This window comes from Lepidochelys kempii, chromosome 10 (genome assembly GCF_965140285.1).
Source record: "Lepidochelys kempii isolate rLepKem1 chromosome 10, rLepKem1.hap1, whole genome shotgun sequence".
NCBI lineage: Eukaryota > Metazoa > Chordata > Testudines > Cheloniidae > Lepidochelys > Lepidochelys kempii.
Window position 1 is genome coordinate 30,808,018 of NC_136389.1, and position 13,483 is coordinate 30,821,500.

Sequence of the window (13,483 nt, forward strand, 5' to 3'; positions counted from 1 at the left end):
TATATCACATTGGTAGATATGTGTGTGTGTGTGTGTATATAATCTAATCTACATCTATATATATCTGATCCCCAATCAGTTGTCATTCTGGGGCAGCGCCCTGCCTCCCGAAAGTGTGCTGAAAGGAACCGAGGGGCTCGAAGCCTACTGTATTTTCCACTGCATGCATCTGATGAAGTGGGTTTTAGCCCATGAAAGCTTATGCTCAAATACATTTGTTAGTCTCTACGGTGCCACAAGTACTCTTCATTCATTTTGCTGATACAGACTAACATGGTTACCACTCTGAAATTATTATACAGCAAGTGAATCTCATAACTTCTGATGCTTTTAAGTAGAGACTGAGTGAGACAGGAGAAAGAGAAGAGTAGAGAGTACAGGAGTAGAGGTCTCTGGTAAAAAGTAAGGCAAATGCTATGTGTTTTGAGGAGGGAGGATGGCAAAGATGCTTGATACACAGGAAGACGGATACTGTATGGGGCAAGGCGGGAAACAATAGCAGGCAAGAGATGAAACATGGGCAGGGCGCAGAGCTGTGCAGAACCATAAGTGAAGATGATTTTGATCTTGACACAAAAAGAGACAGGAACTCGATGAAGGTACTCTGGGGGTGACATTACCAGAGAGGTTGGAAAGCAAGTATATTTGAGCTACTGAATGGTGGATAGATTGATGGGGAGAAAATCAGGGACACTGGAAAGGAGGAGATTAGTTATCCAGGCAAGATGCAACAACGGTGTGAACCAAGATTTTGGCAGCAGGGATAGAAAGGAAAAGGCCCTGAAAAACACATCAGAGACCGTGAAATCTGGTCTTCCCTGGTGAAATCTGGTCTTGTGTGTCCTTTTACCCTATACTATGCAGATTTCACAGGGGAGACCATTGTTTCTCATATTGGGGGTCCTGACCCAAAAGGAAGTTGCAGCGGGATTGCAAGGTTATTTTAGGGGGGGTTGCAGTATTGCCACCATTACTTCTGCACTGCCTTCAGAGCTGGGTGGCGGGAGAGCAGCGGCTATTGTCCAGATGCCCAGCTCTGAAGGCAGCAACCCGCCAGCAGCAGCACAGAAATAAGCTTGGCAATACCATACTATGCCACCCTTATTGCTGCCTTCAGAACTGGGTGGCTGGAGAGTGGCAGCTGCTGAAGGCCTAACTCTGCAGACAGCAGCACAAAAGTAAAGGTGGCAATACCATACCATGTCATCCTTACTTTTGCGCTGCTGCTGGTGGCAGCTCTGCCTTGAGAGCTGGGCTCCCCGCCAGCAGCCACTGCTGCCCAACTCTGAAGGCAGTGCCAACACCAGCAGAAGCGCAGAAGTAAGGGTGGCAATACCGCAATCCCCCCACCACAATAACCTTGCAACTCCTCCCCACCACAATACCTTTTTGGGTCAGGATCCCTACAATTACAACACCATGAAATTTCAGATTTAAATATCTGAAATCATGAAATTTACAATTTTTAAAAGCCTGTGACCGTGAAATTGACCAAAGTGGACCTTGAATTTGGTAGGGCCCTATGTATTACAGATGATCATTTAACAGGCCAGTTGCACTACAAGAGCGATCCTGTGTACATGTGTTCTGTGATGAGAGGGATATACATGGGGCTTTTTTCTCCAAGAATCTATATTTTGCAGATTCTTGATTGAGCACTTTTGCTTTTGTCTCATTCTCTGATTAAATACACTTCAAAGTAGAAGGCAGTAGCACTTCTGTGTAAGAGCAGAGTGATCTGCGCTTCAGGACTATTAAATCTTCTGTGAGTAGCTAAAAAGTGTCTTGACGAATAGGTCTCATGTCCGCTATGTTGATGCTGGTGTGTGTCTCTGGGCAAGCCCTTAAACTCAGCTTCCCCTTGTGAGTGGTGTAGTGAAGCTTAATTCACTAAGTGCTTGGAGATCCTTGGATGGAAGGTATGTTGTTTTATTGTTATAGTGGTGTTCTGGTAGAAAATCCCTACATAATATTCCACCTGTCCCACGAGTTTTTCAGGGTTTGCAGGTGTTCCCTTGGCTCTGATGTAATGGGATGGTTCCTGAGTGTGAGACTTGGGACATACCCCAGTACCCACTGACATTTTTAAGCCCACATGCAGATAGCATTCTGTGCTACACCCCCAATTGCTTGGTGACATTCCCAGGCCCACCCTGAGGTGACCAGCCCAGGCCCACCAATGCCACCCTGTTGTTGCCACAGGCTGATGTGCTGCCAGACCATCCTAGGCACGATGCCCGCAGCCAAGTGTACAAGGATCCTTATGAAGGTGGCGAGCCTTGCAAAGGTGGGCGGGTACAGGGAGCTGGGGGACAAGGTGGGACCCGGACTGCCCAGTGAGGGGTGACACAGGGACTCTGTGCCGCCAGGCTGCCAGCTTGGGGGGAGGGGGGTTGGACCCAGCCAGGGAGGCGGTCACACCGCCAGCCAGAGCATAGGCATCCCCACCTGGAGCGCCCCAAGGCGGCCATGACACTTACCGTGGCAGAAGCGCGACAGGGGCCTTGGAGGGACCCACTCGCCGCCTAAGGGGCGCTCCGTGCGCGCTCGCCTGCAGGCTCGCGGCACATCGGTCACGTGGCTCATGGGTGCGTGCCGCGCTAGCCGAGTGAGCTCTATGGTTACCGGCGGGCCGGCTGGCGCGGGTTGGCAGCAGCGGGGCGGTTGAGCCGCGGGCTGTAGCGGCAGGAGAGAGCGGGGGAGCAATGGCCAAAGGTACCCGGGGCTTCGCCGGGCGGGGCTGGGGCAGTGGGACCCGGTGGCGGGCCGAGGGGTAATGGACTCCCGGTGCGGGGAGGCGGGACTGACGGCAGGCCCCCGGGCGGGGAGTCCGAGGGAGCTGGGGGGTTCCTGTGGCGGGAGGCGGGGCTGAGGGGCCAGGCCCCCGGGCGGGGAGTCCGAGGGAGCTGGGGGGTTCCTGTGGCGGGAGGCGGGGCTGAGGGGCCAGGCCCCCGGGCGGGGAGTCCGAGGGAGCTGGGGGGTTCCTGTGGCGGGAGGCGGGGCTGAGGGGCCAGGCCCCCGGGCGGGGAGTCCGAGGGAGCTGGGGGGTTCCTGTGGGGGGAGGCGGGGCTGAGGGGCCAGGCCCCCGGGCGGGCAGGCCGAGGGAGCTGGGGGGTTCCTGTGGCGGGAGGCGGGGCTGAGGGGCCAGGCCCCCGGGCGGGGAGTCCGAGGGAGCTGGGGGGTTCCTGTGGCGGGAGGCGGGGCTGAGGGGCCAGGCCCCCGGGCGGGGAGTCCGAGGGAGCTGGGGGGTTCCTGTGGGGGGAGGCGGGGCTGAGGGGCCAGGCCCCCGGGCGGGGAGTCCGAGGGAGCTGGGGGGTTCCTGTGGGGGGAGGCGGGGCTGAGGGGCCAGGCCCCCGGGCGGGCAGGCCGAGGGAGCTGGGGGGTTCCTGTGGCGGGAGGCGGGGCTGAGGGGCCAGGCCCCCGGGCGGGGAGTCCGAGGGAGCTGGGGGGTTCCTGTGGGGGGAGGCGGGGCTGAGGGGCCAGGCCCCCGGGCGGGGAGTCCGAGGGAGCTGGGGGGTTCCTGTGGGGGGAGGCGGGGCTGAGGGGCCAGGCCCCCGGGCGGGGAGTCCGAGGGAGCTGGGGGGTTCCTGTGGGGGGAGGCGGGGCTGAGGGGCCAGGCCCGCGGGCGGGGAGGCCGAGGGAGCTGGGGGGTTCCTGTGGCGGGAGGCGGGGCTGAGGGGCCAGGCCCCCGGGCGGGCAGGCCGAGGGAGCTGGGGGGTTCCTGTGGCGGGAGGCGGGGCTGAGGGGCCAGGCCCGCGGGCGGGGAGGCCGAGGGAGCTGGGGGGTTCCTGTGGCGGGAGGCGGGGCTGAGGGGCCAGGCCCGCGGGCGGGGAGGCCGAGGGAGCTGGGGGGTTCCTGTGGCGGGAGGCGGGGCTGAGGGGCCAGGCCCCCGGGCGGGCAGGCCGAGGGAGCTGGGGGGTTCCTGTGGCGGGAGGCGGGGCTGAGGGGCCAGGCCCGCGGGCGGGGAGTCCGAGGGAGCTGGGGGGTTCCTGTGGCGGGAGGCGGGGCTGAGGGGCCAGGCCCCCGGGCGGGCAGGCCGAGGGAGCTGGGGGGTTCCTGTGGCGGGAGGCGGGGCTGAGGGGCCAGGCCCCCGGGCGGGGAGTCCGAGGGAGCTGGGGGGTTCCTGTGGGGGGAGGCGGGGCTGAGGGGCCAGGCCCCCGGGCGGGCAGGCCGAGGGAGCTGGGGGGTTCCTGTGGCGGGAGGCGGGGCTGAGGGGCCAGGCCCCCGGGCGGGCAGGCCGAGGGAGCTGGGGGGTTCCTGTGGGGGGAGGCGGGGCTGAGAGGCCAGGCCTCCGGGTGGGGTGTCGGAGGGATCCCTGGGGGGAGTCTGACTGGGGCCCAGTGGGGCGGAGCTGAGGGGTAGGACCTGGAGGAGGGGGCTCTGTGGAGCCATGCGGCTGGGGCCACCTGCTGGTGGGCAGGGATCTCTCTGACACAGGCCCGTCCCCCATCGCAGCCTTGTGCTAGAGCATGAGCGCCTGACAGACCTTGGGAGCTGGTTATAAACACAGTGAAACTGACTAGTCTGCTCTCCATGTTCCACTGGAGGAAGGGGCAAAAGTCACACCAGCAGCATCACTAGTGGAAAGACCCCTGGCTGGAGGTCTGGGATTTACCTGCCCCCAGGGTATTACACTGGTCTTCTTAAAGGACTGCTTGGCATTGTTTTGTGCTGTGAGGTATCAGCTTCTGCATTTCAGAATAATTTCTGTCCTGGCCTCATGGAACAAATAGTGCATGTGCCAATAAAACAGGCTCAGAGGCCAGTACAGTCTGGCAAGTGTGCCAATGGATTGCTTTAACTCCCTGCTGTGTGCTGATGAATCAGTATAACTGGACACATTGATGGTCATCGATATCCTAGCATCTTCACTCTCTTCTGATTCTCTGCAGTGTGGCAGCATCCATATCTGAATGTCTTCAAGCACTTCAAAGTGGAGGAGTGGAAAAGATCAACTAAGGAGGGAGATGTGACAACATTTATGGTAACACATTGTATTCCTAATGTTTCCTGATTGGACCAGCTGTACTGCAGAGAGACAGGCACTCTGTGATGCTGAGAGAGAGAGGGATTTCCCAGTCCCCCTGCTTTGTGATGTCAAAAAAAGAGGAAGATTTCAGATTCCCTTGCTCTGTGTCATCAAAAGAGAAAACAATGAAATCTTTCCATCCTGCCTCCTGCTTGTTGCAACAGAGGTGCCTAAAGAGGTCCAGAGAACACTTGCTGGTGGTCCCCAGAGAACAATTGGTCAAATGGTGCTGGCTGTCATTTCTCACTTCTACATCACATTCAAGACAACTAAAAAATACATTACATCCCTAATGTTACCTTTCCATTTAGGCAATCACTGTAGTTGCCACAGGGGATGTAATGTAATCACAAATGGGAAGACAGGTGGTCATGGGGTAATGTCTCTGTTAAGATGTGGTCCACCCAGAAAATGTTTGAGAACCTCGATGTATGGCACCAGAACTTTCTACCCCTCATTCTCCAGAGCTATATTAGACTAATCTTGTCATACACTTGACTTGGAGCCAGTGATGGAATGTGCAATTGCATGAGTCGAGTGAACAAGCAGTAAGACTTCCACAATTGGATCTCCTCTCTTACTTTACTGTAGGGCAGAACTTTGCATCAATGCATGTTCTCTTTTTTTAGGACAAGACATTGAAGGGAACAGTATATCGCATCCGTGGCTCCATTCCTGCCAGTAACTACATCCAGCTTCCCAAAACCAGCACACAGTCATTGGGGCTCACTGGTCATTACCTCTACCTGCTCTTCAAGCCCATGCCTGGCAAATGTTTTGTGGTGCACCTGGATGTTACCACCGAGGTATGTGAGAGAGTCTGTTGCATGGCCCTTGGTGTAACTGGTTTTCTAATATGAGTAGAGGAGTAGGGATTGAAATACTACTCTGAACATAGCTTGAACATAGAGCTTGAACATAGAGAACTGAACTGTGTCGCCTGCGTGTTCTAGAGCAAGATAATCATCTGCCATAAGTGTCCCATGCTGAAGTCCCATAGACTGCTATAGCAGCTGTTAAATGAAGTTAAAAGAGAGGATTGCTGCCTTTCTTGATCACCTTTGTGCCTCACTTCTTAGAGTTTGAGAGCTCCAGTCATTTCTCCCTTGGCTCTTAATTTACTTACTAGAAGGCTTGCCTCATTATCAGTGGTGATTGCCCTGAACCTCATATGATTCGCATTTTGATCTAACATCTGTGGACTCAAGGTAAAAATCTCAAACCCACTCTTCCACGACCTTACTGTGTGTTTTCTTCTCACTTCACTCTTCCCTGTTTAGGGCCACATTGTGTGGGGTAGACCATATAGAAGGCAAGCTGGCAGTAGTCCCTTAGCCTTGGTGGGTATCCAAGCTCAACAGAGTAGTGTCAACCAAGAAACTATATCCTCCATTATCTGCAGCATTTCCCTAGTGGTCTACCAGGTGGATAACATTGTGTATGTCTTTGTTCTCAGGATAGCCAGGTTGTCCGCATCTCTTTCTCCAACCTTTTTAAGGAGTTCAAGTCCACAGCCACTTGGCTTCAATTTCCCTTCATCTGTGGAGCAGCCAAAGGGTCGGTATATGAGTGCACAGCCAGAACTTCAAAGCAAGGTAAAGAAATAGTGTGAATAGTGTGGCTGGTCCCTCAGTGTGGGAATTAGCGCTATAGTAAAGAGAAAATAACGTATCGTACACCAGTATTACTATAGTCACATGTGACCTGAGCTTTGAAGTCATGGATTTAATCAGTTCATTTTAGGGGACAACGAGGGGTGGATTATTAAATCCATGTTTCATTAAGTATTTTTAACACTAGACTTTACAGGGTTTTTTCATTTTACACAATGTAGAATTAACCTGTGGAACTCACTGGCTCAGGAGACTGAATTAAAAAAGGATTACACACGTTATGTGAATAACAGTAGCATCAGCAACTGCGCTAGCTAGAATAAAAATTACTAGGATGATCAAGCCACATAAACATCTCAGTCAACCACCAGTTGGCATCAGGAAGAAATTCCCTCAATGTATAGTAAGAAATAGTGATGCATTGTGGTTATTTGACACACAACTCAGAAATCTCAGGCATTGGCTGGCATTGGACACAAGATACCGGATTAGATGGGCTTTTAGTTTGTGATGGAAATTATGTTCCTAAAAGGATGGTCAGTTTGGACAAAAAAATTGACCTGTTTTGGAAGATGTTAAAATGTGAGGAATCGTAACTAGAGTCTAAATGTTCAGGAATGAAGGCCATGGGATCCATGCATAAAAATATTTGTGCAATTAATTGTCTTTATTCACATGCAGCTACCACGGTTTGTGCTGCAAATCAACATACGGACTCAAATGATCACTAGAAATCTAGCTATCCATTTTCCTAGTGTGGCAATTGTCTCTAAATGTGCATGTGCACAAGTGTGCACACACACATCAACCTCATGCCTCCCTTTCTGTAAGGATTTCAGTACGTGTGTAAAGCTGGGTTTCTGATATTTTTAAAGTAACATGTCAGTGTTTAATGCTGGTTTTGACACTGGTTTTTCTGATCCTCAGATTTGGTGGGTGTGGCCCCTGCCAATGTGCGCTGGACCTGCCTGATGCTTGACCTCCACTACATCCTCTCCATGTACCTGAATAGACGTTACAGCCATCTGAAGAGCATCAAACTCTGCTCCAACTTGTTGGTGAAAAACCTCTATACCAGTGACTTACTGTTTGAGCCAGGTAAGGAGCTGAAGCTTTGTATGATATTTAAATCAGAGCTGGCTGCTAGGATGCGCTAGGCCTAATCCATTCTTACTGCTGCATTTCAAGACATAATTCCACCAGGACCATTTGGCCATGTCTATTGCTGTCTGACACTGTTTTCAGCCAATAATAACAAGGCACTGTCAACAAAACCCTTACCTTAAAAACAACACTAATAATAATGACAGTAATTTTCCCTTGTTTGGTGCCTTCAATCTGAGGATGTCAAAGGGCCTCATAACTTCTCCCATTCTGTAGCTGGAAAAACTGAGGGACAGAGAAAGATTAGGTGACTTGCCCAACATCACACATCAAATCAGTGGCAGACGAGAGAATGGACCCCAAATTTTCTGTCTCTCAGTCCTATCACTAGACCATCCTTTCTGAAAAGCTTCTTTTCCTTGTCACTCTGAAATCCAGATTTCCTCCAGTGTTTCTTTATCCAACTGCTCAGTGCAGCAGAGAAACTTCAGTCAAGACCTTTATTACTAACACATTATCCTTTGTTTGAAATCTGCCCAACTACAGCACATCACAAGAAAGGAATCTTACAGACATCGTAGTGGACCACTAAACAGGTCTCAAATGTGCTGTTGCACACGAAAAGCACTTTAGTTCCATAAAGTTGCATATGCATCAAATGAAAAAAGAAAACAGAAAAACTTAGATCACATAGAACTTCAAAAAGAATCACCAGCTGATCCACTTAGCAACCTGATATGATCATCAATATTAAGTTCCAAATCCTCTTGTAGAGCGTTTAAGCTACATTTTAAGGAAGAAAAAGATAATCTTTCATAACAAAGCTCTAAACTTCCAGGTCTTATTGGAAGCTGAGAGTTTCAAGGATATTCCCACGGAAAGGCTTATGCACTTGCTACAATAATCTTTGTTCTTTTTTCATGTTGTAGCCTTTCTTTTTCAGACTTACAGAAAACTCTGTTCTTAAAGTATTTGTTTGCACGTGGTCTGCTAAGAGTGCATGGTTCCAGCTACCTCTGTAAACATCTTCAGATGTTCTAGGAGTGCTTTATGTCCTTATCTGTCTACTTTTGTGCTTTTAGGGGTGATGTTCTCTGAGGCCCGACAAGCTAAGCTGGCATTTCATGGCATTTCCCCCATGCCACGAGAAATGGCATTTCCTGTGCCAAAGGGAGAGAACTGGCATGACCGCTATGACTATATCAGGTATGTTTACAAATTGCTGCTTTTCAAGGAGGAGTCTGATTATTTTGTGTACGTAACATACTTCGTCAAAACACTTCTGTCTGAGAATATGAAGGCTGCAGAATTAAGCATGCAAAAGTAAGGAAATGCAATAGTTTGCATAAAACTGGGATTATAGCGGAAACACTGTGGCCACTTTAATGCTGTAGTTGTAATGATGGGGACCAAGGCACAACTCGCATCTTCAGCACTTAATTGTTGGCAACTAATATTTTGGGTAGGTAAAGGGCTGTTGAAGGTATCAACTATAGAAACTGCCAGTTCCTAATCAACAGGTCAGTAAGAACATACAGTTCACACCATACTTCTAATATCACCGCCATGCCCTGGAAATGATCCAAATTTCCCTCCTCTGTGGGGTTAGCTTGTATTGCTAACTTAACCGCACATGAACCTTTCTCCCAAGCTTGGTTATTCCTAGGGAGTGCTGTGGCCCTGCCCTTAGTTCTCTTTGCCTTAGAGGCTTGGTTTACATTGACTGCTAGTTTGTGGTCAGCATTACGTCAGTTAATGAATGTTGAGACACAGAAAAATGTCATAGTATAAATCAGACCAGAGAGAGACTCCAACCCTTATCCTGAGTTGGAGCTTATAGGACCCACCTATCCAGATGTCAGGTTGAGTCAGCCAAATAATTCTGTTTCTGTGTGAATGAAGCCTTTTAGCACCAACAGTAAGTCAGCAAAATAGAGCCCTGCATACCTGTGAAGGGTCCTAGAACCTGCCACCCGTTTATGAGGTGACTTTCCTCTGATCTTGTTGTTCAGGTTTCCCTCTGATGGATCCAAGCTGCCATATGACTCAATTCAAAAAGGCTGTTCCAATCCTGCAGAAGGTAGGGAGTCTGAAGTAAATGACCATAGGCTGTGGTACCCATTTGGTGTCTGACTGAGCAATGTGCCAAGCTGGCTTCCAGATTATCTAGGTTATTGTCCTACTTAAAACAAAGTATGACATGGTACAAAGCCACCTGCACCATTTACTGCTGCTGTTAACCAAATAAAACTCAAAGTACAACTTCGGTACAGCATGGTGTAGAAGATCCATCCGTTCACTCATATGATCAATATGATAAGTTAGCAACTGTTGACTAGTCTTCCCTACATCAGTGTTCTGCTCCTAGCATATGCCATCAATCTGTTGCTGTGTCCTGTTAGAGATCACTCTTGCAGCAATAGGGGATTGGGTGATGAAGGTCCCTTTTTTGATATTCCCCTCCTGCCCTCATTAGAAACACTCAGCCCGAGGAGTGTGGAGCATCTACCAAGGATTAGGAAGAACTTGTGAAAGTTCTCCGGTTATTTTGTGGGTGGTAGCTCTCCCAGCTCAGGCTAATTGGCTTTCTGCAGGCTATGGGCTACCCAAATGAACTGGATAGTTTTGCAAGGGGAAAATCAGTGTGCATGGGCTGCTGAGAAACAAATGCAGGCTCTCTAAAGTGCTGCTGAATTTTTAGAAGGTAACTGTAGTAAATACCTTAGTTGGCAAGTAAACTTCAATCGGCATCTTCAGGAAGCTGCTCCACAGAGCCCTTGTACAGCACAATGGTATAGCAAGCAGACCTGCAGTGATCCTTCTGGGAACTCTCCTCTTCTGCCCTGCTTCATCTACATCTTTGTCAGAGCCATGAGGATTCCCCGTCTGTTGCTTATCTGTTATGACATCTTGTTGCAGCCATTACCCTAGTCAAGGGATCTGATGGAGCTCCCACTGGAGTCCATTAACACCACTTCTTCAAGGGTAGAATGGTTGCTGTTGAGTGTCACAAAGCACTTCCTTCTCCCTGAGCACAGCATGCTGACTTGGCAGCACATCCGATCCCTGTTGACACAGGGGCAAAAGGAACAGGATTTGAACTTGATCTCCCATGTGACTAGCATCAGGCCAGCTCCTTTGGGTTTTGTGCAGTGTGTGCCCAATAGATAATGTGTCCTTTGTTTTCCTCTGTTGCGACATGGCCTGTGTTTCCAAATTGTTCCTTGAGTTCTTTAAGGAAGGAATAAGTAGTAGAATGAAGTAGCTGTTCAGCTACATCATCTGCAGCTGTGTGATCAGCAGGAGGGGAAGCAGATTGTAGGAAAGAGCCAAACACTTTGCTGTTATAATCTAGGTGTTCAAGTGCTAGAAGACCCAATCCGTCATCTTCCACGGCCAGTGACGCTTACCAAAGCTGTCCGGGACCGAGTGTCACTCATCCAACAGATAACCAGTCCCAAGGATGTGAGTATGGCCTTAGGCTGTAAGTGTAGCTTCCTGTACCACCTCTAGCCAGAGGGTTTCCACATGTCCTGCTTTGTGTTTGGAATGTTTTGGGGTTTTGTAGTGGCTACTTTTTGTGTTCTATGGCCTGGGCTGTGCCCCGTCCTACAGTCAATAAACTCTGCAGTTTAATGACTTTGGGGGGTCAGTCTGTCAGTCTATCCAAGATGCTTATCTGGCCCCCATTACCGTAATATATGAACACCTCACAGTCTTTTAATGTAATTTTGCTCCTGACACCCCTGGGAGATAGGGAAGTGTTATTGTCTGCATTTTACAGATGGGGAACTGAGGCACTGAAGAATAGTGAAGTTCTCAGGGGCATGATGGATCTGTTTCTGGTGGGGTAGGATGGGGGAGGGAGAGTCTGTGTTTTAGATATTTTTGTTGGCTATCATACAGTGGAGAGAGAGAAGTTGCATTGTAAACCTAGTAAAAGCAGTGATTCTGCCATTCCAAATCAGAAAGTCACACAGAGCACTCTATGTTATTCTCCTGCATCACTTGGCATGCCTGAATGTTTTTGACATGTTGGATGTCTTGAGTATTAGGTGACTGAGTAAGAGTCAGTCAAAACGTAAAATTAATTTCTCCCTTTCTCTCCAATCACAGCAATCGTAGGGAGTTGTGGGGCAGGCCTGATCTGTTGTCATTTGTTTACTCTTTCTCAGATGCCTCGCTGGTCTCCCTTAGTTACAAAGAGCATCCCTGAGGTTCACTTAGCAACCTCTGGGCCTCTGGAAGAAGTGTACTCTGGAGATCAGGAGTTCAGCAGGGTAGAAGGACTACAAGCTGCCGGGGATTCCACTGTACCGTTACATGCAACAACTGATGGTGGTATTCATGTGTATGCTCACAGAATGGGTAATGTCGCCATCCATGCTGTTGGCATTAGCTCAGATGAGGCAAGTGAGAGAGCATCGCTGGACTCTGACAACCTGATCTTATTGGCTATCCTCTGTGTAGCTCCACATCCCCTCTCTAACTTGTACAGAATCTTCTTAACTCTTCCCCCAAGTCTGCCCCTGTGATGGCTCTGAGAACGCATGATGCTGTCATTAGAAGAAAAGTGTGCCTTGCGCTGAACTCTACAGCCTAATGGCTCAGGCTTCCTTTTCCACTACTCCCATAAGTTCCTCACACCAGATCCTCAGCTGGTGTAAATTGTTGTCGCTCTGTTGACTTCAGTGTAACAATGCCAATTTACACCAGCCTCCATCTGTAAATACCTTCTCAAGGAAGAATTCAGGTAGAACAGATCAGTTGCCTTTCAGACCCACATGCTACTGCCCTGTGCACTGGGATGCAGAAACATGATTATCCCAATTCTTGGGGCTTGACTGGTGGGTTAGAGAGCATTAGGCCAAGACTTCATATGGAAACAGAGCTCCTGAACCCAGACTTCTTGCTCAAACTCTTACTGACTATAGGAGAAGATATATAGAGGTAAGGGACTCCAATGTACTAGGAACAAACAAGTTAAACTGCAAGTTTGTTCCTGTAGGATGGGTCTGGAATGCTTGTTGCTGGTGCTCAATAACTTGGCAGAAAGAGCAACAGGAATACCCACTCCTGGTTGGAGCTGGCAGAGATGATTATTTTATACTAAGGGCAGTTGTGAGCCATCTTACCTGGAATTCTCTCTTGATCTTGTTTCTTTATTTCACGTATACGTTAAGCTTATCCAGGCAGAGCTAATGTGTTTTTTATAGAGATGATCATGCTATTAGCATTTCACAAATAACACCTATGTATTGATTTGCCCAGACTGTGTACACAAAGATTACTGGACCAGAAGTGCTCTCCAGCAAGAAAGCATCTCCCTGCAGGGTAAGAAGAAAGATTCCCCCCTCTCCAACTTTACAGATACTCCCTTGAATTTTCATGGCATTTGTATGTAACCATGGGGAAGACTTGGCTGCCCTCTTGGAAAGGTGATTCAGGTTAACCGAGTCATTCCATTGCTGAGATTATTCCATTTAGCACTATCCACTGTGTGCTTTGGTCCTGGAGGAGATGGAACTCCTGAAAACAAGACTTCAGTCGATTCCTGCTCTTACTTCCTTTTGGATTTGCTGTAATGATGATTTCCTACTGAATAAACTCCTCCCTTAATGTGAAGAAATTGAAGTAGAGAGACAGCCCTCTCACTTCAGGGAGAAACATGAAACCGGTCCAGAGGGACACAGATTAATGTGGGGCAGAGGGAACTTGGTAGATCACTGGGATGTAA

At 49.7% G+C, this 13,483-nt stretch overlaps 1 protein-coding gene across 7 annotated transcripts in view; it reads left to right on the top strand.

Annotated features, from left to right (window-relative positions):
- The first annotated feature begins 2,446 nt into the window (after window positions 1-2,446).
- Window positions 2,447-13,483, top strand: part of WDR90 (WD repeat domain 90) — a 53,020-nt gene continuing 41,983 nt past the window's right edge. For 3 of the 7 annotated variants that reach the window (XR_012161170.2, XM_073362602.2, XM_073362605.2), the window contains exons 1-10: window positions 2,449-2,715; window positions 4,893-4,984; window positions 5,659-5,835; window positions 6,486-6,624; window positions 7,570-7,740; window positions 8,829-8,952; window positions 9,759-9,826; window positions 11,102-11,211; window positions 11,922-12,155; window positions 13,018-13,080. Coding sequence is in view for 6 of the 7 variants with exons in the window: in XM_073362602.2 (XP_073218703.2) it covers window positions 2,706-2,715; window positions 4,893-4,984; window positions 5,659-5,835; window positions 6,486-6,624; window positions 7,570-7,740; window positions 8,829-8,952; window positions 9,759-9,826; window positions 11,102-11,211; window positions 11,922-12,155; window positions 13,018-13,080 (1,188 nt within the window). In the remaining variant the exon portion in view is untranslated. The other 4 variants (XM_073362606.2, XM_073362604.2, XM_073362603.2 and 1 more) reach the window with 4 other exon arrangements.